The following is a 26,975-nucleotide window of genomic DNA, read 5'->3' as shown; positions in this document are numbered from 1 at the left end:
CGTAAGCAATCACATCGTTTTCGTTTGTACAATAAAGTTAATATTTTATTTGTCTCCTTTAACACTGATTTGATTGCTTTCATACAGTTTAAGATATTTTTTTTGTCAAAGTAGAGGATTAGTAATGGACATGTCTTCCTTATATGATGGTCTACATGAATTAAGGCAAATTTATTTTGTTAGGATTTCTTGTCCTTAAACGAAGGTAAAAGGATATCTGGTTTTGTTATACCTTTACAATGTCCTTCCAAAAATTAGTTTAAGATAGTTTCTGTGCATCAAATCTTATAATTAGGCTAGGCCAACAATTTTTTTACTGGTCAAATTTTCTGGCACTAACTTCTGCAAGGGAATGTTGTAAATTGACAAGGACTTTGAGTGTTTATGAGATAGCTTTGATAGAGAAAAGATAATTATATTACCATCACATAATCATTGAAAGTACCTGTATCTTATAAGAGATGAACATCATTGATCACTTCAATTTGATAGAAGCACAAAAAATGTGCAATCCACATTCTTATCCCAACTTATGCCGAATCTACGATATGCAGTAGTACTATGTTTTCCAGTAGTAAAAGTCCACTGGGATTAAGGACTGAGACTCATTTTGACTGACAAAAAGGATTTGGTGATATCAATTGAAATTGATGTTTATTCGCATTTTTTGCTTAAGCGAATTTGAAGAAAGGTATCATATGTCACGGTTTTTTGTCTAGACATTAGCAAGACGTTTAGCGATTCCACATAATCACTCCATTGACAATCTTGGTGAATGATGTACTCGGGGTTGAGGTGGACTAATTTTTAGACCTCGGATCTATAACCAGGTTTTCTATTCAGACTGTCCCACCTGGTATCATTGTGTGCTTACCAACTCGATTATGTACCTATGAAATCCATGGCTCTTGAAGAGGTATACAACTTTCTTCTCGCTTAGAAGTTTTTCTTTTTGTTTCCTGTTATATAATTTGGTGTTCATATAATTCATTTTAAGAGGATTCTAACTAAATGTTTTTTACTTAGGTAATTAGGAACATAAATGAATTGACATGGATATATTCTTATATACTCAAATTTTTCCTGTATTTTTTATCCTGACCTTGATATGAATCTTCTTATAAAGTGCTCTTTCGAAGTATTTTTAGGGTGAAACTTAGGTCAAATTTTTATTTCATATTTTTATGTAACTAAATTTGAGAGGTTGCCACACACTCTCTAATTATTTATTACCCGAATGATAAAAGTAGTGGGCAACATCAAAGCTTATGTGTAGATGTGGTAAATGGTATATTGAATTTGGGAATGTTGATTGTGACAGCGGCTTTGCAATACTTAGGTGACCTTTATAGTCCAAGTATTTCAGATAATCGATTAGTTTTAAGCTAATAGAATGGTGTATTGACTTCTCTAATTCAAGTTTTTGTTCTCTATTTAGGTTTTTAAGTAAATTTCCTCAATTCAGAACTTCCATTAATACTTTTTTCCAGATGATTGGTCACGGATAATATTTGGCCAAAATATGGATTCTCCCAATTTGTTGCTTGATGGTCAATTATGAAAGCATAGTTTTTCTATAACAACGTTGAGCACTTTTCTTTCCTCTCCTGCTCTCTCTCCAAAATTGCACAGATTTCTCTTTCTGCCCTCTGTTAGAATCTGTAGATTCAATTTTCAAGAGAAATGGTCGCAATTTCAAATCCATTGTTCGTTAAGCCAAGGTTTGTAATACCATTGTCCCATTATCATGGAGTTAACTATGCTTTAGAAGGTATTTTTTTTGTTGCTTGGATTTTGTTCATCTATATTTCTCTTCTTAAAGGATATCAAAACAAGTCTATTAAAACTTCTATACATGCGTAATTATTTTATGGATTTTCCACCAATACAAGTCTATTAACTTTTAGACATGCATATGACATGTATGCACGTATAGAAGATAGCAGATTGGAGCTCTCATGGTGGCCTTCGCGGTTAGTGTCATTATTTTTTCTTCTTTTCTTTTAGTATTGTTTTGGCTTATTATCTCAGTACTTTTCACTGATTTGAATTTTTCTCCGGGCTGTGGAATGGCGGAGTCGATATATCACAAAGCTACTTTTCCTATTCAAAATATGAGGAAAATATCAATGGAATTGAAGGCAACAACTCAAGAAAAACTTAGCAGCTCATGGCGAATTGTTTTGAGTATTGCAAGATTTCTTTCCTTATTCATTTGTTTTCTATGTATATTCTTCTATATCATCAGGATAACATTTGTAACAAATCTGAATGTGCCATTTAAATTCAGTCCAACAATAAATCATGTACGTCTCAATTTCTACTTAATTTTGGGTTGATTTCTTGTGTGTTATGAAAGTTTGCTATTTATCTGATATGAAAGTAAGATATTGACCCAGAATTTGAACATAGTGGGATGTAGGGGAGATAAAAGAATAATATTATTTGGAGTAAAGGGTCAGATATATTCCTGTACTATTAAAAATTGTCCACATATTTCCTCCGTTATACTATCAGTTTAAATCTACCCCTCCCGTTAGCAAAGTAATAAAAAATATCCTTATTTTTAGCGGTGCTCCACCATGGCAATCCAAATCCTACATGGTCTCTGACATTTGGGTGAGGTGGATGTCACGTGGCATACCACCTCACCATCTTCTTCCCCTTCCATTTCTTTTTAGTAAACAAAAATATGGCTCATTTTATTCCCAAAAATAAAATCTGAGTAATGTGTAGATAATTCTGTCATTCTGGAAAAAATCAAATCTTAAGCAAATAAAGGTTAAAGCCTTCTCCGTGAGCTCATTTAATTAACCACTTCTCCTTCTACTGAGCATAACTTTATTTCCCAAATCTTCATTATATATATATATATATATATATATATATATATATATATATATATATATATATATATATATATTCTGTATGTTATATATAAACAAAACATGCAAGATAGCAAAAAAGACTTATATCTTCTAACAATTGAAGTTGCTGGAAGTGAAGATGCAAATGTTTACTTCTATGATTTAACTCGGCCAAGGAATACATGTGTTAACAAGCTTCAGGTATAAATAAGTATTAAGCAAATTTGATTCTCCAAACTTGTATCGTTCTCCTCTCACAAGGAAAAAGCTTCAGATAATTTTGTCATTGGGTTTTGAGATTTGTTCTTTAAGTCTTTTGGAAATCATTTATTCGTGTTAGATTCAGAGATTAGCAGTAATTTTGTCCAAATTTAACAGAAAATGAATTTGGAACCTCCATTTCAAGGTATGAGGGGAAGAAGAAATGGAAGGGGAAGATGGTGAGGTGGCATGCCACTTGACATCCACCTTACCCAAATGCCAGACCATGTAGAATTTGGATTGCTATGGTGGAGCACCATTAAAAATAAGGATATTTTTGATTACTTTGCTAACGGAAGGGGTAGATTTAGACCAATAGTATAACGGAGGACATATGTGGACAATTTTTAATAGTACAAGGATATATCTTACCCTTTTTCCCTATTATTTGGTTTTAGGAAAAGAGATGAGTTTTGGGCTGCCGGGATTGGAATACGAGGAAAATAATGGGATAGAAAATACAAAAAGATGTCATAACTGTCAACAATTCATATTAATTACAAGGAAACAAAAAACTAAATGCCTTAGAGAAAAAGGCGTTAGAGGAAGAAAAAAGAGGGTGACATTTCAAGTTTATATCCCTAATTTTTACATTAGCATTTTTTCTCCTCTTTACTTTTTATTTTTTCTTTCTAATTTTATGTTTTTAATTCATGTTCACATATGTTGATTTACATGAGCTGTGGCATATTTAACTCAGAGACATTTCTTAACACTCCGTCCAATTCATTTTAGTTGTCATGTTTTTATTTTGCCTAAAGAATGTAAATAGAATGTCAACAGAATACGAAGAGACTGTATGACATCTTTTTTCTTTCTTATTATCTTTTGGTGAAAAGAAAAGATGTTTTAAATAAAAAGGGACAAGTACAAAAGAAAATGATAAAAATATCAAGGAAAAAAAGGAGATGAAAATAAACGAAAAGAGATGGAAGTTCGATTGCCATGACACTTCTTCTTTCCTTTGTTTTTCAAAGTACGAAGTTAGATGCCATTCTTCTTTCCTTTGATTTGTAAAGTACCAAATTAGAAAAGCTAATAAGACATTTATTTCAAACCGGATGGAGTAGCTTTTTAATTATGAAATCAGGATCAAAATACCTATCTAACGATTTTTATTTCTACATCCCAAAATCGGTGTTGGGATTCAAGTACCGCAGCTAACACATTAAATTTTCATTTTAGATTCTTTTTCTTTTTTAAATATGTTTATATACTTAATAGATGCATGAAAACTAAAAACTGACGTACTTTATTAACTTCTCGAATAGTAACAGAGAAACAAACTGATCACTTTATAAATTTATTAAAATTTTTAATACCAATTCACTAGTACATATGATAATTTTGAAATTTATTTCTCCCACTTTGTTTTAAGAGATACAACAAGGGTTTTGAGTCAATTACATCAAGGGTCATCAAGGGCTTTAGAAAGGTAAGTTCCTACATCAGTTCTAGTCAATTCTAACAAGATTAGATATCATTCAATCCCTAGATTCATCATAAACCCTAGAATTCAAGATAAATTAAAAAAAGGATAAACCCTAGTGTTTGTAGATTGGTTTTAAATAAAATTGATGATTGATTAGTGTTTCATTGAGGAGTATAGAAATGTATAATTAATCCAAACACCCAATTCAACCCTATAAACCAAAACCTAAGTAACCAATTTATAGAATTTGACTTAAAAATATAATTTTTTTTTTTGGTTATAAAGAGTTACTTAAGGATTGCAATAGCGATTGTCAAGCTTTTAAATGAAGTTTGTAGGAAAAGCTCAAGGTATGCTGAGCCGACCTTCTCTATTGGGCTTTCAAAGCCCCGACTTAAAGTTTTAAATGTTTAAAAAAGATCTTACAAGCTCTCATGAGATCTCCATTGCTAATTGAAGAATATAACTTAGAAACTCTTATAATACCACTGTTAATATGTTCCAAGTCTTGCATTCATGGCATGAAAGAGTTTTACTCAAATGTGTTACAAAGTATGTGACAATTATTTCGAAAATCGAATATGAAACCTTTCAAGAAATGTTATCATGTGACTTGTATTGGCTTATGCCTTGGAAAATTACAGAATAAAATATGTTATGATTGTGAGTAAATATTTTGGGGAGCTACGAGTCATTGAGAGAGGTGAGGCTAGTGCCATGGACACGCATTCCACCTCGAAACCTTTAGATCCACGTAGATAACCATTGATGAGATTGTGATATTATTTGTATTTGTCGCCAGACGTGGGATAGACCAGAAGTGGATCTAGCTACTCCCTAGAATTAAAGGACACGACATGTTAGTAATAATATTTACTTTTATAATATTAGTATACTATATATTATCGCATTGATATTTCAAAGATTATTTTATTGCATTGCATATTATTTTCAAAGCCAAGCACCACCTCGAGTTTAGGTGATGACGCATACTGAGTGCCACTATGCTCTAAGCATACTCTTTTTCTTTGTTATGTGAGACATTATTGACAATATAGGCGTTAAAGAGCAAGCAAGTCCTTACAGCTTTTCAGACACTTTCAGTTTTGGTATGCCTTGTTTACTTCTACAAGGCGTTATTGAGTCATTTATTTCCTTTGTTTTAAATTATGAGTTGATGAGTTGGGGACTTGTCTCTTGCCATCTCTTAAGTCGCTTATATAGCTAGAGGCTCCTAGATAGTCATGTGGGTTTAGATAAATAGTTTTCACATTCAATTTTTTTTAAAACATGATATTTTTATTTTATTATAATATATCAGAATTAGTTTTACTTTGATTTTTCTTTGAATTTACATAAAGGAAAGAATACCCTAATTAATTTATGAATGTTTGCTTAGCATATGCATCATGGAGAAGCATTGAAGCTCCCGTTAGGAGGTGTGAGAGGTTGGCCATGACATGTTTGAGAAGAGGTCGAGGCAGACCAAAATAATACTGGGGAGAGGTGATTAAGCAGGACATGACACGACTTCAGGTTATAGGACATGACCCTTGATAGGAGGGTGTGGAGATCGAGGATTAGGGTAGAAGATTAGTAGGTAGTTAAGGGTTAGTAGCAGACATGCACTTTCTTCTTCTCAGATTGGTATTCGTCATGTTGCTTAGTTCGTTTCAGTTATCGTATTTTTCTGTTGTTACTATTTGGTACTACTTATTCTTTTCTCCCTCTCCCTTTCTTCTCTCTCTTTCTTTCCTTTTTCTCCCTGCCTTTTTGAGCCGAGTGTCTATTGAAAATAACCTTTTACCTTCACTAGGTAGGGGTAAGATCGGCGTACACACTACCCTCCTCAGATCCCACTTGTGAGAATATACTGGGCATATTATTGTTGTTGCTTAGCAAATGCATTCATGTAGAATGAACAACATAATGGAGGTTGCCTTGTGCTCGGTAGTGACACAATGGATCCCAGACGCGCGTATCCCTTTTTAGACGGGACATGTCAAAAGCAACGTCACAAATTATTTAGATGGCCAAAATAAATGAGTGTAACGACAACATGACTCAAGGAAACGACAACCTAGCATCTCCACTATAAAAGCTAGCACTTATTCATTTGTAAAGACAATCTATAATCTCTAAAATCACTGTTATCACTTGAAATACTATTATTTTCACCTTAAGCAATTTTACAATCTCTCTGTAACCCGACTCCAAATATTCAAGCTCCGAGCGGCCATCAAATAATATATCTTTCTCTTCTTTCTTTACAATTCATCGTTTTATTCTATATTTTATCACAACAGTTTAGGTTTTTTTTTTGGATTGAATCTGTTGCTTTTAGCACTCAATTATAGATTTAGTTGCTTCAACTTTTCCGAATTTTAGATTATAAACATTGCCACGAATGGCTGTCTAGGTATTTCGCCAATTAACAATTATTGTTGCATAATGGCAACTTACAAGCAGGCACGCACGCACGCACGTTGGCAGGCAAAGGACGAAGAGTAATTGCAGGACCCAGTCAACGTCCATAAAACCGCGTCCAAGTATTTCGGATTGTGGGGTTCCTCATCTCCACTCTTTCTTTCCGGGTCGACTGATAGCTTATTCGGTTGGACCCGATTTACTGGGTCCCACTTCCAAAGTGGAAAAAGTATCATTTTTTCTGTTGACAAAAAAAAAAAAGTTTAGGCATACAGAAAAAAAAAAACAGATATTGTAAAATAAAATAAGTCCGTCCATGGAAAATATCCCCAGAAAAAAGTGGGAAAATTGAGGAAAAAAGAACAGAGCTGTTGCCAGGGCCAGGGGGTGGTAGCTGTGGTGTTTAACAGAAAACCTTTTAGAGAGAGAAAGATTTTCTTTTCCTTCCTCAACCCTCTTTCAGAGAGATGGTCGAAGAGATAATTTTTTTCTGAGATCATCCTGAAAAGGGCAGTCAAGAAAAAAAATAATCTTGGGATTTTAATTCATCAATCCTAAGTATTTCCTCATTTTTTCCTCTTTTCTGACTTTTGGAGCCCTTAGATAATCTTTCTTTTATCATAAACCACCTGCATTTTCTGGTGCAATTCTTCTAGTTTTGAAGATTTTTGAATTCTATTCAGCTTCTGAAACAAAAGCAGCAACAAAGATTTCATTGACTGCCCTTTTGTCCCTACTTTCTGGTATATTTATTTAGCATATCTTTACATTTCACACCTTTTCTTTTTGTTTCCTTTTTATTTTTTGGATTTTTGATTGCTTGTGAATATTGTTATTCTCTTATCATCTTTTTACCTTAGAGTCTTTTATGGTTTGGCTTGTAAATTACTCTACTTTTTGTGCAATTTGACTCCTTTTCAATAATTAATAAAATTGCTAATTTTCGTTACTTCTGTCTTTGAATTTTCAGCTAAAGTTGATTCTTGGAAGTTTATCGACCCCGGTTTGTGCAGTTGTTGGTGAAAACGGAGGTGTCATAACCTAAATTTAGAAACACAGAAGATGAGAGACCCTGATATGGTCATTTGTGTGAAGCAGGCTGATATTTTTATTTTTTCATTTCAAGCTATATAGTTTGTAGTATATAGTTGTGTACATAAGCAAATAGCTGATTTTCTTTTCCTTGTACTTGTATAATTGTCCGAGTGATCTTCATTGCTCGGAGAGTCATTGCGTATAAGAAAACTGGCAATTTTGTGTGGCATTTTGTATAGAGTCCTGGCTGGTGGCAGATATTATTACTGCCTCAACCACTGCTACACATGGTTCTGCTAGCAATGGGCGGTAGATGGAATGCTTATGGATTTAAGTTATCATATCTGGCACTTCTGATTATTCTTTACGATGTTCACGGATGTAGCTCGCTCAATTCTGAAGGTAATTCTATGCTTGGACAGTGTTACTGGTTTAGCATTTCTGTCTTGGCTATTTCTAGTTCCTTTTGTCCATTTGATTGCTCTTCTTCGCTGACTGTTGTTGATTTGAAAAACAAAGGACTGGCGTTGTTGGGATTCCGATCAAAAGTAGATTCTGATCCATATGGAGTTCTTGCGAACTGGAATCCTGATCACTGTAACCCATGCTTGTGGTCTGGTGTACAGTGTCTGGCAGGCAAAGTGCAAATTCTGTAAGTTCCTTGTTACATAAAATCAAGTATATTAATGTGGATTTGATTTGATAAAATTAACTTGCTCTATAAGTTTAATATTCTGTTGCTAACAGGTCTGTCGATTTTTTATTTTTTTTTAGAAATATTACAAACAATATGCAAAAGTTGAACTCATTTGGTTTGTCTTTCGTGATATCTCATTTTGTTAAATTTTTGTTTTTCCTCTCTGTTTAGGGATCTCCATGGACGTTCTTTGGAAGGCACATTGGCACCAGAGCTTGGAAATCTCACTCACTTAAGATCAATGTAAGCTTTTATCTATAAAAAAATGCTTTTTCTTTTCCAGCCCATAAGTGTTAAATGCTTATTTAGACAAAGCATCTTGAAAAGGTGGTTAATGTTGATAGACTTTTATTTACTTATGCCATACTTGTAGATGATAGCGGCTTCTATAAAGGGATAAGTATGCTGTCCCTAGTTTCATGGTTCAAGTTTAATTGTTTTCTTGAGAACAGTACATATTTTCTTACATTGTTGAAATAATCTTTTACCATGTTGGCTGTCAGTGGCTCATCATTTTGGTTAACATAGTTTCCGTTTTGTGTTTATATTATAAGTTTGCTGAACTGGTGAGATCACTGTAACACATTTGACAGCTGCACCCATGACCTTCCAGTGCTGCTGTCAATGGTGGTGCCAAAATCCACCCTGCCATTTTGGGCAGCTACAACTTCTATTTTATAATCCTTCCTATGGACCGTTGTCTGGTGCAATGAGTCTGAACACAAAATTATGAGGTTTGTAATGGTTCTATGAAGTCACCAAAGAATGTCGTGAAGATTCGTAAGTGTCGGGGGGTTCATAGTTGTAAGATTGGAAGATATCCCTCCTTTGGATCAGGAGTTGATTTTTAAGAAGAGAGTCAGCATTGTCTCAGAACAAAACGCTATCCCGAGATCCTTTTATCCTTGAAAGTCTATATCAGTGTCCTTAAGCCTTACCATTTAAACTTGTGCTAAATTGAAAAAGCAGCTCCGCTATGAATGTAAAATCATACTTATAATTCTCCAAGTGCATCTTAAACAGTAGCTGTTCTATTGATTTATAGCATCTTATGACTCATTTTTATTCTCTACACTTAAGCAGCAATAAAGCTAATTTCTCCGCTTTTACTTCCATAAAGGACAAACTGAGTGCAGGTAATCTTTACTATACGGCAGTGGAGCTATATCCCCGTTCCTGGTCCCCTAATTTTCTCCTATGCTGTCACCTTTGCATACTAAATCTTTCTACCTTCAACATAATACCTTACCTAGTGAATCTTTTGAATCAAAAGCAACATAAGGGTAGAAAGCCTTTGGTGGATACTTGGCTACAGATAACTCGAGATAGATTCACTTACCAGTGAAGAAAAAAAGGGAATATTTTGGAGTGACTGAAAGTACTATGGTAGTTTTTTTGAAGCTAATAGTGTTAGTATGGAGAACTGCCTACAGAGTTTTTTACTGGCTCTGAACACAGCCATTTCATAACCTTATACAACTTTTATCGGCCCAGATCGGAATCCAACATATGCTTAGTATCACCACTAGTTAATTTCAAATGATTTGTGTGGTATCGGTATTGTCAAAATCATAGGTACATAGTTAACTCACTAAGCACTTCATCCACACTCTTTGACACAATTTAAGTAAACTACCAAGAATAATATGGATAATATAAGATAATATATGAATAGGCTATCTGAGTAGAGTTAATTGCATTTTGACTTGCAAAATTTAATAGTTGATTGAGAAGATGTTCCATTTAGAACAAAATAATTTGAATATAAGGTGATATTGCATCATCTTGGTCTGAAATTTTTGAGATGGAAACATATCATATGGGATAATGGTTGGTAATTTGGAGGGACAAAAAGTAAGTAGATTGAGTAAATTGGGTGGAAGGGACGAAGGGAGGATTAGTTTGCATGTCTAGTAATCATAGTTTTCATCATCTTGCATACTATATTTTCCTATATGCTGTGCATGACTTCCTTTTGAATCTTAACAAATTTTCTTTTTGCTCTTTGATTACGTCAGTGTCCTGTCAGAAAACCATTTTTTTGGTGTTATTCCAAAAGAATTTGGACGACTTAGAAGGCTGGAAGTGCTTGATTTGAGGGATAATAATTTGAGTGGGAGAATTCCAGCAGAAATAGGAGACCTGCAATCGCTAAGAAGCTTGTGAGTCATAATTTGTTTTTGTGCATGTAAAGAAACATGCTGCCTATATAAGTTTATGTATGTGATTATGCATGCGGCAGAACCATTAGAAAAATGCTCTTGAACTGTGTCTAACACATTTTCCCAGGTTGATTCACAACAATAACTTTGAAGGAAGCATGCCTTTGGAAATTGGGAAACTTCATTTGCTCTCCGTGTTGCAATTTGATGAAACAGTCATCTCTGCTGCCGCTGGAACAGGCTGTATAAACAGAAAATTTGGGCACTGGTAAGATTCTTTTGGTTACTTTGGAACTTTTCTTTCATGTTATAGTGCTTGCTACATTATGAAACCAAATATCAACAAGCAGAGATATCTGAAATGTATGAGCCATTTTAGGCTGAATTCATACAGTCAGAGTGTGCTCATACCTCCTTAAATAAACTTTGCTAGGCGGGAGTTGGGGTTGGGGTGAAGACAAGTTGATAGTGTTGAGTATGAATGACACCAAAGGAAATAGTGGGTTTTGGCAATGAAAATAAAGCCTGGGAGCTGGGTGATCTCACAGATTTGGCGATACAAGGATTTTGTTATGCAACTTGTGCTGTGGTTTATGGCAATGTAAATAAAGCCTGGTAGCTCGTTGATTTCACATATGTGGTGATACAAGAATTTCATGATGCAATGACTTGTGCTTCTATGGTTGAAGATGTCAGATTTCTGTAAGCAGCAAATGGCATTTTTTCAGATGCAATTGATAGTGTTAATTATGAGTGATGCCAAGGGACATTGTGGTTAGTCATAGACCCTGGGAGCTGAGTCCTTACTCTCTTCACAGATGTGGTGCTGCTAGGATTTAGTTTTGCAATAACTTGTACTGCTATGTCTGAAGCTGTCAGATCGGTTTAAGCAGCAGCAAACCGCATTTCTTCAGACTTATGAAGAAGTGTGGCTTCAATCTTACAGGGAGACTGGTTAAGTCAAGCAACAATAAGGCTTAAAGAATTGCAGCAGTTGCCAAGCGCAATGAAATGGAGCATTCCTTAACTTCATGACCTGTGTTTCGCTGTGAATCCTGATTCCTCAGCATTCTGTGCTTGCAATATATTCATTGTCTAATGTGACATTCAATAGTAATACTTGGACCTTATATCAAGTTAAAAGAAAAAGGTTTATAAACAGCAGGGAGGTGATTTGCCGGTAATTTCACCCATCTAAGGCTAGGGTTGAAGATGAGGATGCAATAAATTGCATTTTAGTTAAGTAACTGGAGATTCTTGCTCTCAGTGCTTGGGATTTATCCTGCCATCAAGAGAGCACCATAAGCATGAAATTATCATAGTGGCTCTAATTCATTTGAAATTATTTATCAAGATACTCTCTCATTGAAATTATTTATCAAGATACTCTCTCATCAGTTATCTCAGTTTTAGCTTTATCTATTTCATAGGATACTGACAACCAAAACTAATACTCCCTCTGTTTCAATTTAGATGAGGTAGTTTGACTCGGCACGGAGTTTAAGAAAAAAAAAGAAGATTTTTAAAACTTGTGGTCTTAAAAGCTTAAGAGGTAAAAGCTTTGTGGGGCCATGACATTTGTGTGGTTATAAAAGCTTCTCATTAAGGGTAAAATGGGTAAAATGAAGAGTTTAAAGTTGAATTATTTCCAATTGTAGAAATGTGTCATTCTTTTTGGAACGGACTAATTAGGAAAGTGTGTCATCTAAATTGAAACAGAGGGAGTAACATTATTTAAATTGTCAAATTTTTAATCTACTAGTACCCGACTTCTCAATCAGATCTTTTCAGTTGCATGCTTCTCTCTGATTATTTGATGGCTGTTTCTGGCAGCATCTGGCATGGCTGTCTGAGGCCATTAAAGACTGTAAACTCCTTTATCAGACCAATTAAGGGGACACTTATACGTTACCTCGGTTATCTAACACTGTAAGTAACTAGATAGTTTTTAATCGCCATTTGTTTCTACTCAAGTTTTATCACTCAAGAAGCATCTTTTTGTTTTAATGAAGGTTCTCCAGAGAACTTGGAAGGGGCTCATTGGATGATCAGACAGAGTACTCTGGCGACCTGCCAAGTGAGTGAAAAAGTTTACTCCACATCTTTAGCAGGAATTTCAGAGAGAGTGCACAAAAGATTGTTTTCACTCTTCTTTTTAACAGGTTCATCTAGGCCTCATATCATCCATACTGTAAAGAACCAAGCGAATGTTGCACGCCGTAAGTTAGTTGAACAATCCAGCAACCTTGCTGCTCTTCCTGCCAATGGTGGGAAACCTATGGGTCCTGTTGCGCCAGTGCCAAGCAGCAGAAGTAGTGGGTCATTTCGTGCTGTGCCAAGTACCCAAGGAACACCTCCATTACCCTTACCCTCCTCACATCAGCAGCCTGAGTCTCAATACAAACCAATTCCAAAGGGACAGTCAAATAGTGCTGTTAAACAGCCAGCTAATAGACAAGCTCCGCCTGGCACAAAATCTGGAAATACATGGAAGTATATAGTTGGGGTTTCTATTGGAGTTTTTCTGCTCGTTGCTGCTGCATTCGTGTTCTTAGTTTGGAGAAGCAGAGCTGCAAGAACAATAGGCCCTTGGAAGACTGGCTTGAGTGGACAGCTGCAAAAAGCTTTTGTTACAGGTACTTCAATTAAACTTTGTGACAGTTATTACTGTTAGTATTCTGTCCACATCCTGATATTCCGTGACAAAATTACCATTTGTTGACGCAGTCCTGACACTGGATGCCTATTACTTGTTAATTTAAATATGGGATGTACTGGAGTTTTACCCTTTTTGAAGAACTGGAGGACTGATATATTAGCCTAGTGTTTGGTATATATACCTTTTCTCTATTTATTTTTTTGCTATGAGAAGAGCTTAGAATAAGGAACAAATTCCTTTATTTTCCAGAAGAAGCATTTACCTAGAGGGATAATCTGACAAGTAAATTAAAAAGTTTTTACTGGCCCTGAATTTTACAAAGGATAATGCTGGAGATTTTCTCCACTTTTGCTTCTTCTGAAAAGTGATTGGTTTTTTTTTATTCATTTTCTTTGTCAAGTGCATCTAGGGGTGGCAAATGGGTTGTTTGGGCTGTATTTGGGCTGGTCAAGATAGGCTGACCCATTAAATAGGTCATTGCCCAACCCTGCCCAAAGTTCACTTGGGTTTACCTAGAGGGATAATCTGACAAGTAAATTAAAAAGTTTTTACTGGCCCTGAATTTTACAAAAGATAATGCTGGAGGTTTTCTCCACTTTTGCTTCTTCTGAAACGTGATTGGTCTTTTTTATTCATTTTCTTTGTCAAGTGCATCTAGGGGTGGCAAATGGGTTGTTTGGGCTGGTCAAGATAGGCTGACCCATTAAATAGGTCATTGCCCAACCCTGCCCAAAGTTCACTTGGGTTAAGATGGGCTAAACAATAAGTTGTAACCAACCCGCCCAAATTTACCCAAATCTTTCCAATATTCTCAACTTTTAAACAAGCATATATAAATATTATCTTATGTTTTTGAATAAATGTCAATTCATGCCAAATGATTTCTTTCCTCAATTTGGAGATGGGGAAGGTTGAAAAAGAGTTTTGGAAAGTGTTTTTCCTTCTCTTGATACAAAAAATATTTTCCTCCAATTGAACAAAAACGAATTCATAAAGAAAATATTTTTCAAACATTTAAACCAACCAAACATGAGAAAATTAGAAAATATTTTCCAGAACATGGGTCAAAGTAGAACTCTAAGATTGAGAATTTCCGGGGTCAAGGTAGAACTCTAAGATTGAGCATTTCCGGGGTCAAGGTTGGGCATCATCATGGGTTCATTTGGACCGATGATTTTTGATGGGTTAACTTGGGCTAGCCCAAAACAGCCCATTTCCAAAATCGTTCTAGCCCAAATCTATTAAAACTTGAGTGGTTGGACGGATCAAATGGGTTTGGGTTAGTTTTGCCATCCCTAAGTACAGCTCTAGCAAACATTGTTCTCTTCAGTCAACCATAAGAAGGCGTAATCCTGATATTGACTGCAAAATTTTATTTGTTATGGTAATCGTACTCTGTGTGAAACAATTACAGGGGTTCCAAAGCTGAACAGGTCTGAACTTGAAACAGCATGTGAGGATTTTAGCAATATTATTAGCAGTCATGATGCATATATAATCTACAAGGGAACTCTATCGAGTGGAGTAGAGATTGCTGTTGCCTCGACTACTCTAACTTCTCTGAAAGATTGGTCTGAAAGTTCAGAAATGGCCTTCAGGAAGAAGGTTTGTTATTTCCGTTTATATTAAAATAAAAATTATCTCTGCATATATCTCGCAGTCTGACACTTCCTATAGTGGCATCCTTGTTGTCTTTTCAGCTGTAAAACTTATATGATGTTTTCTCTTTGTGCTACTGAATAGATTGATGCACTTTCAAGAGTGAACCACAAAAATTTTGTTAATCTTATTGGGTACTGTGAGGAGGATGAACCTTTCACTAGGATGATGGTCTTTGAGTATGCTCCAAATGGAACTCTTTCTGAGCATCTGCATGGTAAAATTCTTAGCTGTCCAAAGTTCAGTTTTAATTATTCATGATAGTGGTTGATTTAGTTCAGAGTGATGCGAACTACAAGTTTCATTGTTTCAGTTAAAGAAGCCGATCCTCTTGACTGGCCTGCAAGGATGAGAGCTATAATGGGAACAGCATATGGTCTTCAGTACATGCATGATTTGAATCCTCCAGTGCCCCATTCCAACTTGAACTCAAATGCCATATTTTTGACTGACGATTATGCTGCTAAGGTCTGCGCGATCTTCACGAATATATATATATATATATACAGTTTAAGTAATTTCCCTAATGTGTACATGTCCAGACGATTGTCACCAGAAAACCTTTTCTACCATATTCAACTGAGAGACCTTTTTCTTTTATATTTCATATTGAAGTAATGAATTTTTATCTTTTGACAGATCACTGAGATTGGTTTCTGGTCAGAACTAATAGCCAAGTCAAAGTCCTCAAGTGATGATTTAGAAAATTCTGAGCTGCCGCCACTTGCTGATCGTGAAACAAATATTTATAGTTTTGGGATTCTGTTACTAGAAGTAATTTCTGGAAAGTCACCTTATTCAGAAGAAAAAGAATCTCTTCTGAACTGGGTAAATCTCCATCTAATTCTCTTTCATATGCTTCCCTTATTTTCTTATTCTTGATAGTTATGAATTATGATACTTTCTTGGTTGGAATAATGTCAAGTTTTTCTTCTTTTAGACTTACCCACTGCAAGAATGACAACGGTTGTTTTGTTTAGGCGGCGCAATACCTTAAAGATAAGATGAATGTGAGCTCCTTGGTTGATCCAACACTGAAGTCCTTCAAGAATAATGAGCTTATGGTTATCTGTGAGGTAATAGAAGAATGCCTTCAAAAAGATACAATGAGGAGACCAACGATAAGCGAAGCCATTGCAAAATTAAGGGAAACAATTGATATATCGCCTGATGCTGCAGTTCCAAGGCTTTCTCCCCTCTGGTGGGCTGAACTCGAGCTCTTATCTTCTGAGGCAGCTTAGCCTAACTTGTTTGCTTACTTTGTAAGTTGAGAGTTGCTCTACTACTACGTATGAATATACAAAATATAACTGGGTTTTCCTAAGACTCAAACCCTTATATGCCTCATATTTTTCTGTTTCCCCCCATTCCTCTATATTCTGAAGAATTTTATTGGTTCATTCTTTCATTATTTTTCGTGCTGTTGTGCGTTCCCTTGGTTGAATATTCTATATAGTTTTATGCCTTTCGTGATCAATAGTCGGTTTGTACAAGCAATTTGAACAGGGTTTTCTGTGTTGTTTAAAATTTCATCTTCATTTTTCGAAGCAAAGAGATCTTATCTGTTATTTCTTGATTTCCAGGTCCTTTTCAAAGTTGCGTCTCTCTCTCTATATATATGATTCTCCGGCTGAGTAATGTGCTTTTGGTTGTTTTAAGACTTGAAAATTGAATTATGTTTCTTTAGGCTTTTTACTTGCACAATCAGGGTTTCAAGAGGTTTTGATCCTCTTAAACTGTGATTACGAGTATTCGTATGGTTGACGACCAATTTTGGCCCTCTGTTTTCTCAATTATTATTATGCTTCTCAGTTGATAATAATTTAAATAATTATATGTACTATATATTTTTTATAAATATTTAAATTTTTTAACAAAGTATACTTAAACTATTTTTAAATAATTATATAAAATACTTATTGCATTTCTTATATCTATAATTATTAATAATTTACTTATTATCATGTTAGTAAAATAGATTTTGATAATTGTAGTTATATCACCATTATATCACAATTAATTATTTATTTGGCTATTTTTTCATATAATTATATATTTTAGATTATTAATCTTTTGGAATTATAAAGTCTGTCCGGTAGATACATACGCATATAGTAGATTATCAATTACAAAATAATATAACATAATTTTTAATTTATCATAATTATTAAAATTAGAAAAGTGCATTCAATTAATTATGATTAAAGAGGGGTTAAATTCGAAATTAGACCACTGCAGCAAAGATCAATTTTTTTTTCAAAAGGGCCAAATGTTAGATACAAATTTTAGACGCTCGCCACGTCATCTACCTCTCTTCTCATAGAACAAACATACCCGTCATATCAGTGTCACACCTCCTTTTTCACCCGCGCCACCCGTAAAAGGGACGCGGAAGGGAGTTTATTCCAATTAAAGGACAATCGAAACGGGATTTATTTATTTAATTCAGAGTCGCCACTTGGGAGATTTATGGTGTCCCAAGTCACCGGTTGAATCCCGAATCGAGGAAAAGAATGACTCTATATTACAGTCCGCGCACCAGAAATCCGAATAAGGAATTTTGTTAACCCGGGAGAAGGTGTTAGGCATTCCCGAGTTCTGTGGTTCTAGCACGGTCGCTCAACTGTTATCTTTGGCGTAAATTATCTGATTTTAACAATTATGAGTCTATGTGCAAATTTTAACTTTTAGCCGCTTTTATTATTGTTATTTTAAAAGAGAATTGCAACGTCGTGAAAACACGTCTCGAATCACGTCACATAAATGCACCCGTGGTTGTTGACATATTTCGACTTCATTGGGATTTGGATTTGAGTCACATAAATGTGCACTCGAGTTTAGGAAGATAATGTTATTAAAATACGCGCCTAAAGAGACTAATGCGTTATTATTTTGGGGAAGGCCGTGAAATTCACTAAAACGGCCCATCCCGAAGTTTAAAAATTAGTACAATATTTATTGAGGGCCCCGCAATTTATAGTTTATTCGGCGAGGCTCATCTCATTTTTATTTTAAAAGGGCAAACCTAAAGTGACTATGATTTTCTATTTTTATTTGTCTCTAAAAATAAGGAAAATCCTACTTGGTTAATATCATTGATCTAATGCAAGCTAAATGATGGTCTAAACTAAACATGTCATTAGGCCCCAAGGGAAGCCCAAAGAGTAAGAATCACTAGCCAATCTATAACCAAAATCAACCGTATGTAGGCTTTGGCCCAGGCCCAAACGAGAAGGAATTCAGCACAAGACCCGGGCCCGCACTAAATCACTAAGGCCCCAAATCAACAAAACGAGGCTGTATGGCCTGGAATTTCAGCAGACTTATACCAACAACATTTTAAAATTGCTATGGCCCAAACTTGATCTAAAGTGTTCCCAAATTCACTTATTGCCTTTGTGATAGAATAGACACTGTTCAAATTGATAACATGCTAATCGCTTGAATTTCAATTCCCTACTTATATCATTTTCTATTATGGTTCCTGATGAGTTATTGAATGTCACTAAGATGAACACAGACTGGGGGTGATTGAACTTAACAGTATTGATCCTAAACGTCAGCCTCACATGAATAAGCTAATCAATTGGACTAGGTAATTTTTATTTACATTACATGCGAACTACTCCATAGCCTGAACTTAAAATACCCTATTGATTTTAGGACAGTTCAATCTAGCATTATTGAATTATTATTCAAGCAGTTCATGATTAAAAAAAAATGGATCACTGAAAGTAGCACATCAAAACCAAACCATTTGACTTATTTTTCTTGCAATTAATGAGAAACAAATCAAGTTACCTCACATTATACTACACTACACCAGCATATATCTAAGTCAAATTAACGTTGCCAATTATGAAGTTCATAAGCTTATCAGCAAGAGTTCAACGGTCCATAAACTTAAACAGTCCAAAGCTAATACAGTCTATGAGCGAACTAACAAACGATATAATTCTATCTAAACATGATAAAGCCACTAAAATCACAAGGCAACAACAGAGGTCCAACCTCAATTTCATTTTTTCATTTCCAGCAAGAGATCTACATAGAATCAGGCTCAAATGTGTACTTGGAGATGTGAAATGTAAGAAGAAGAAGAGGAGGTCAGTGGAGCAGTGGTGATCAACAACACTTTGAGATAACCAAACAACAACAATACACAGCCCAGAAAATCAAAACATAGCCCAGAAGAAAATTTGCAACCAGACAAAAGAAAGATCGACTTGAATCAATTTCGAAACAGGCCAAATGACCTTGACAATTACCCAGCAAATACTCAACACTTCCAGTCAAACCCAAACTCAATTGAAATCTAGCTCAATTGGACCTAAAGCCATTCGAAATCAGTATATATGTCTCTGAAACCAGAACTTAGGAAAAATTGGAAATTAAACTGAAATTCCAGTGGAATAGTAACTATTTTTGGTTTTTCTCTTAGATTTTTATTGTTTTTGGTTTTTGGAGTTTTTTAATTTTGAACTCTAGATCTGAAAATTAATAAATGCTTTTTTTGACTCTCCACTCTTACTGATTCTTTTAAGAGTTAAAAAAACAGTCTTTTCTTTTGCTTTTAGCACTGTTTTTTTTTGAATTGTCCCCTCTTCCCTTTTTATTCAACCTTCCCCCCTTTCAAACTTAGTGCCCGACCCCTTTTTCTTATTCAAATCAGAATTTTCCACTAAAAATCTGATTTTTCACTTTAAATTCCACTAAGGAAGCTTTTCCTTATTATCAGCCCCCTCATTCCCTTTTGTTCCCCATTAGTGTATTAATTAATACCCCACTAACAAAGCACTAACACTAAAATATAATCCTAACTATTTCATTCCTAAATCAACCCTGAAAACCCCTTGATATTATTGACTTCCTAATACAATTATTCAACTGTATTAAAACCTTTAATTCTAAAATCTGTTCAAACTAACAGTTATCTAGAACTAATTCTAACTTACAGCTATAACCAATTCTTCTAACAACTGAATGACTGAGGTTGAGTTCCCATTGAAGCAAAAATGAACTGAATTTAAATCATAGCACAGAACTCAACAAAATCATTAAAACTGAACTTGAAACTGGATCAAAATCAATCACAAATGCAGGGATTCTAAGTCCACCCTAACAAGAATGCAGGATCAATGACAACGCCTCGAAGCTAAGTGTCTACAGATCAGAATACATAACACGACATTAAACCATTTGATGGACTTACTGGTTTACAAACAGGAATGGACTAATCGACGAAACTATTTATAACCTATGTTATTAATCGACAGATCATAAACTGATGGAAAAATGGGAAAATATCGGACAAAAGATGAATTACAATGAACCTAATTTATGTAAACGAAGAATTGATCCAACTACTTAAACAAACATTGAAATATTTAATCCAACCAAAATCCGAAAAGAAACAGAATATATATATTGGATTAACTTAAACTAAAAACCCTAAAAAAAATGACTAATCACACAGACAAACAAACACATAGAAAAGAAAAAGGAAAAAGAAGAAGTTGAAAAGAACTCACTATTTTTCTTGGATTTCAACCATACGCCCTTTCGAACTTGAGTTCCAGTTAGTATTATACGTCTATTTCATAAGAAATAGACTTATAATACTAACCAGAAACCGTTCGACCCTGACAGCTTTGAAACAAACTCGAACTGTTGAGTCCTAGATCCGCCATTCGATGAGTTTTACTCGGATTTGAGCCAATCTGGTTAGGGATTAGCAACGAGGAGGTCAAGGTGATTATTGGGTGTGAGTTTGGGACTGATTGGGGTAGGTTAGGTTTTCTTGGTCGATTTCTTTGATCGAAGATTCGAACCATTCTACGAGGATTCGAAGACAATGGATTGGGGATTCAGAGAGGGGAGGGTCAGGGAAACCTAGGGTGTGATTTCACGGCGACCGACATAATGGCCGCCGGGTTTCAAGCAAAAGAGTGGGGTGGCGGCTCTAGGGTTCGGGGAGGGATTGGGATCTCTGTTCTTCAGAGACGAAGAGGGGTGAGGGATTTGGTTTGGGAGGGGGGTCTGATGGGATTTGATATATTAAAATGATTGAATTAATCGGGGTCGTTGGATGCGTGAGATCAACGGCCTCGATCAACCCTTTTAATTGAATACGGGGTCGTTTGGTGGGGAGAACGGGCATGGAAACGGGTCGGATAAGATTATACGGGTAATGGATTGATGATCCTGATCATTGGATGTGTGAGATCAACGGCCCAGAAGCTTTGACCCAAAAACGACGTCGTTTGGTTGGATTCTAAGACTGGTCGGTTGGGCCTGGGTTGGGTGTGATAGTGGGCCTGACTTCTCTTTTTAAAAAACTGGCCCAGTCCGAATTTCTTCATATTTTTGAACTCTTTTCCCTTTCCTTCTTTAATTTTCTAATTTAAACACAATTCCTAATTAATTTGTAAAATCAAAAATAAAACTACACAAATATTAATTAACACTTACAATAATTAACACACAAATTAAAACCTTAAAATAAAATCACACAATGACAACAAATAGAATAACACGCATATTTTTATGATTTTCCTTTTAGAGCCAAATAATGGTTTAATTAATTCTTAAATGCATAATTAAATCCTAGATATGCATGCAACATGTATTTTTTATTTTATTTTTCTATTAACTATAACAAGGTAAATATTTACGGACAAAACACAAATAATTATCCAAAAATGCGACATAAATCCTAAAAATTGCACACTAAGAGAATTTTTTTTATCTTTGATTTCTTTTGGAGTAGTTTTCGTAAAGCAAAAATCACGTGCTCACAGCTACCCCTCTTTGTCCGAAAACACGAAGGGTTTTCGTGCAAAGATAAAGTGAGCAGATACGAGCGATTTTTGCCCGTTGGAATACTCCGTGTGAAGCATTTTTTTGAAAATGATTTAACCGAACCTTTGCTTCAAAGGTTTCCTACATATCCCTAGCTAGAAGGGAATCAGGTTAATGTAGTTCGGGAAGTTTTGGTAGCTGGGACTACCATGAGACTGCTTTTTGCTGTTACTGCTGTTGCATGTTGTTACTACTGCTTACCGATATCGTTGTTACATTGTGCTCAAAAGAAAACTAGAGGCTAGACTAAACTAGGAATTACAAAATCTTATCTATCTTCCACGCGCTCTGGTTGTTTTTGCTTTCTTGTCGGCTTGTGTTTCCTCTGGTGCCTTTCTTTCGAAAACTGCTGGGGCTGACACTGGCCTTTTGCTTTTCTGAGCACAAGTTTTATTATTCCGTTCTGTCTGCTGGGGACACTGCTTCCTACATTAAAGCTTGTTATGCTGGGGATTTTTGTTGTACCCCTCCTCATTACTGACTTATGTTTGATCTTGAAATGTATTCCTCTATTCTGCAGGCGGGCTCCTGACTCCAATCTTGACTTTTGAAAGATGACACAACCTCCATTCTCCAGGTGGGATCCTGACTTCAACAACTTAAAAATATAACAACCTCTGTTCTACAGGCGGGCTTCTGACTTCTCCAACTTAAAATAAACAACCTCCGTTCTCCAGGCGGGCTCCTGACTTCAATAACTTTCTCAAAATAATTCAGCCTCCATTCTCCAGGCAGGCTCCTGACTTCAACAACTTCCTCAAAATAATTCAGCCTCCATTCTCCAGGCGGGCTCCTAACTTCAACAACTTTCTCAAAATAATTCAGCCTCCATTCTCCAGGCGGGCTCCTGACTTCAACAACAACTTAAATGTAACACCTCCATTCTCCAGGCGGGCTCCTGACTTCAACAACTTTGAAAATGTAACACCTCCATTCTCCAGGCGGGCTCCTGACTTCTTCAACTGCTTCCTTCCAAACTGGTGTTTTGTTCCTCTGAAAACTGCTGGGAATAACACCGATATTTTATTTCACAAATATTTCATTTTACTTCTTCAAAGACTATTTCCTATAAAGCTTAGTGCTTCCACTTCCCTGAAACCTGCCGGGAATAACACTGCTGGGGAATTATCTTCCTCCTTTTAACAATGGTGGGGATGATATTGATTCAAAGGTCATTGCTTTTACAACTTTGGGTTATCTTGCTTCTTCCAATATTACTCTCCTTTTAAAACTTGTATCTCCCTTCTTGTATACTGTTGGGGATTTTATTTTCTTCAAAACTTGTGTTATCTTCTCTCTTTCCCAAATGGCTATCTGATTTCAAGAAAATTTTCGTAATGAGAGAAAATTTTCTGCCCCAGTTTGATAATCTTCTTTGTGACCCTGTCTTCCTGCTGTCAATAATATTTCCTTTCCCTGCTTAAAATCAAAGAAAAATTTGTTAGTTTAAAACAGGGCGAGTGGTCGTGCCACTTCTGCTGGGGATGGTTTTTCCCTTTTCTTTTCCCTGCTTTGAATCAAAGAAAAATTTGTTAGTTTAAAACGGGGCGAGTGGTCGTGCCACTTTTGCTGGGGATGGTTTTTCCCTTTTCTCTTCCTTCCCCGTTCTGTGTTGTCCGACCATTGTGAAGCTTGGTCGAGAACCTGTCGGAGTTGTTCCTGTATCTCGCAAATCTGCTGGGGATCCTCTTGGAATTTCATCCATAACTTTTTTAACTGTTATTTTTCCGTTTTTCTCCAACTTCCCCTGGAATTTTGGTCCTCTTGGGATCTAGACCCCTTCATTATTTGGTCTTGCGACCAACCTCTTTTCGCTTTGTCGCCTTATCCTTGGCCTGTCCTATTCGCATTTTGCTTTGCACCATTTTGGCAACTGGTAGTAAGCTCTGAAAATCCTTTTCAAAAATAAACTTGGGGAGGTAAAGTCTTTAAACCAAAAAATGAAAAAGTGATAATTTAAAAAAAATAGAAAAAGAAGAAGTCTTTCTGAACAAATGCTTGGGAAAAAGAAAGAAAAGAACTTATCTGAGATATAACCGATCCCAACGATCATGTCGTGCATTCGGGATTAATCAACCCAGTCTATTCATATCAATCAATCTTTCGGACAACTTCATCTTGCTGGGGATAAATAAAACACTCAACTCTTTGCCAACCGCGGATCCTTCCCGCCAATCTTGCCTTGTCGCCTCATAGTGCCCTTCGAGGGGTTTTCACTAATAAGACTCTCTCATTTCTCTCAACTTCCATCACCTTATGGTGCCTGTGAAGGTTTTCACCAATAAGACTCTCTCATTTTATTTTATTTTTTCAGCTGGGGATTGGAGTGCTGCCGATATGACTCTCTCTGCTGGGGATTCTTTCGGCTATCAATTCATTTCTAGTTTATGATCCTCTTCTCTGCTGGGGAACAGAGTGTTATTCTCAACTTCCGTTTGCATGACTTTGCACTTTTTGGATACTGATCGGGAGGTCTTTTTGGACATCAATATGGGTTTTCGTGTCTGGCTGAAACGAAAAGGGGTACCAGAAAGGCTCGAAATACTTTTGATGGGTAAAATATTACAACTCTTGGAATCAAACTTTCTTTTCAAAATTACAAACACAACTTGTGCCCCAGTTTTTCTTGCTTGGGGATTTTTATTTTTTGTTACACTATGACCGAGCCGTGAGGCGCCTACGTATCCTTCTTTGAGGAATCAGGTCAAACGTAGTTCCCAATTCCTTTGTTTTTCTTGTGACTTTTCTTTTGTCTTTATTATCATTATTTTCTCCCTTTTTTTCATTTTAATTTACTGATTCCAAAAGAGGGATATGAAAGAATAAATAAGGGATAAAGTGTTTGGATATAAGAAAGAATTGCCTCTGTCATTTCATTCTCCGATAAATGCCAACCACAAACAAACAACAATTACAATCAAAAGAAATCATACATAATATCTCTTAACTGCGTCGGAATTGATAGCCATGTCGACTCATTTCCCGTCGATATCTGTTAAACATAAAGCGCCATTGGACAATACTCTGGTTATAATGAACGGTCCTTGCCAATTCGGGGGGAATTTGCCTTTTGCTTCGGCCTGATGTGGCAGGATCCGTTTCAACACCTGATGTCCCACCTCAAATTTTCAGGGGCGCACCTTCTTGTTGTAGGCTCTCGCCATTCTCCTTTGATATAACTGGCCATGACACACAGTTGCCAATCTTTTTTCATCAATCAGGTTCAACTGCTCCAAACGGGTTTTGACCCACTCGTCATCATCAATCTCAGCCTCAGCGACAATCCGAAGAGATGGAATTTCAACTTCCGTCGGGATGACTGCTTCAGTTCCATATACCAATAAATAAGGAGTTGCCCCTACTGAAGTACGGACAATGGTGCGATAACCCAACAATGCAAATGGTAATTTTTTATGCCATTGTCTAGATCCTTCTACCATCTTCCTCAGTATCTTCTTGATGTTCTTGTTGGCTGCCTCAACTGCTCCATTCGCCTTGGGACGATATGGGGTGGAATTGCGGTGTGCAATCTTAAACTGTTGACATACCTCTTTCATCAAATTGCTGTTAAGATTAGCACCATTATCCGTGATGATCACTTTTGGGACCCAAAATCTACAGATGATATGGGAGTGAACAAAATCCACCACTTCCTTCTTGGTTACCGACTTGAAAGTTTTAGCTTCAACCCACTTAGTGAAATAGTCGATGGTCACCAGAATGAACCTATGACCATTGGTACCTGCCGGCTCAATAGGTCCAATGACATCCATGCCCCACGCAACAAATGGCCATGGCGCTGACATTGTATGCAATTCTGTCGGCGGAGAGTGAATCAAATCTCCGTGTATTTGACATTGATGGCATTTCCGCACGAAACTGATACAATCACGTTCCATAGTGAGCCAATAGTACCCTGCTCGAAGAATCTTCTTTACCAATACATATCCGCTCATATGTGGCCCACAAACTCCAGCATGTATCTCTGTCATAACTGTCGTGGCTTAACTGGCATCTATACATCTCAACAATCCCAAATCTGGGGTTCTTTTGTACAACACTCCTCCACTGAGGAAGAATCCACTTGACAATCGCCGAATGGCTCTTTTTTGATCTCCGGTGGCCTGCTCTGGGTATATCCCCATCCTGCGGTACTCCTTTACATCATAAAACCATGGCTCGCCATCCACTTCTTCCTCTACCATGTTGCAATAAGCATGCTGATCAAGAACCTGGATGTGCAACGGGTCAACATAAATTTTGTCTGGGTAGTGCAACATCGATGCTAAAGTGGCCAATGCATCGGCAACCTCATTGTGAACTCTTGGGATGTGTCTGAACTCCACCGATCGAAATCGCTTGCTCAGATCGTGCAAACATTGTCGATATGGTATGAGTTTCAAATCCCGTGTTTCCCATTCACCCTAAATATGATGCACCAAGAGGTCCGAGTCTCCCAAGACCAAAATGTCCTGGACATCCATGTCTGTAGCTAGTCGCAGACCCAAAATGCATGCCTCATACTCAGCCATGTTATTGGTACAATAGAAATGCACCTGAGCTGTAACAGGATAATTATGTCCTGTTTCAGAAATAAGTACCGCTCCTATTCCAACACCCTTCGCATTTGCGGCTCCATCAAAGTAAAGCTTCCAACCTGGTTCCTCAGGTAATTCCAACTCATCTATATTCATTACTTCCTCGTCAGGAAAATACATCCTCAACGGCTCGTATTCTTCATCAACAGGATTCTCAGCCAAGTGATCTGCCAACGCTTGGGCCTTCATGGCTTTCCTCGTCACATAGACGATGTCAAACTCCGTGAGTATTATTTGCCATTTCGCTAACCTTCCTGTGGGCATAGACTTCTGAAAAATATACTTTAGCGGATCCAAGCGAGAAATGAGATAAGTAG

The 26,975-nt window shown here is 36.3% G+C and overlaps 1 protein-coding gene across 1 annotated transcript; it reads left to right on the top strand.

The window, feature by feature from the left end:
- The first annotated feature begins 7,267 nt into the window (after positions 1 to 7,267).
- On the top strand, positions 7,268 to 16,610 carry LOC107763307 (protein MALE DISCOVERER 2). Its single transcript, XM_075249327.1, has 14 exons — positions 7,268 to 7,730; positions 7,958 to 8,424; positions 8,542 to 8,674; positions 8,891 to 8,962; positions 10,738 to 10,881; positions 11,009 to 11,149; positions 12,715 to 12,810; positions 12,894 to 12,958; positions 13,044 to 13,517; positions 14,955 to 15,145; positions 15,284 to 15,416; positions 15,513 to 15,667; positions 15,839 to 16,027; positions 16,180 to 16,610. The coding sequence occupies exons 2-14, from the start codon at positions 8,310 to 8,312 to the stop codon at positions 16,438 to 16,440; spliced, it is 2,169 nt and encodes a 722-aa protein (XP_075105428.1). The 5' UTR covers positions 7,268 to 7,730; positions 7,958 to 8,309; the 3' UTR covers positions 16,441 to 16,610.
- The last annotated feature ends 10,365 nt before the right edge of the window (positions 16,611 to 26,975 follow it).

The sequence above is a fragment of the Nicotiana tabacum genome, chromosome 3 (assembly GCF_000715075.1).
Source record: "Nicotiana tabacum cultivar K326 chromosome 3, ASM71507v2, whole genome shotgun sequence".
In the NCBI taxonomy this organism is placed as follows: Eukaryota; Viridiplantae; Streptophyta; class Magnoliopsida; order Solanales; family Solanaceae; genus Nicotiana; species Nicotiana tabacum.
This window is presented reverse-complemented; position numbering and strand designations above follow the sequence as displayed.

Coding starts and splice junctions, on each gene's coding strand:
- LOC107763307 (XM_075249327.1), top strand. CDS start 8,310: ATGGTTCTGCTAGCAATGGGCGGTAGATGGAATGCTTATGGATTTAAG. Junction 10,882..11,008: donor CTGCAATCGCTAAGAAGCTT/GTGAGTCATAAT, acceptor ACATTTTCCCAG/GTTGATTCACAACAATAACT. Junction 12,959..13,043: donor GTACTCTGGCGACCTGCCAA/GTGAGTGAAAAA, acceptor TCTTTTTAACAG/GTTCATCTAGGCCTCATATC.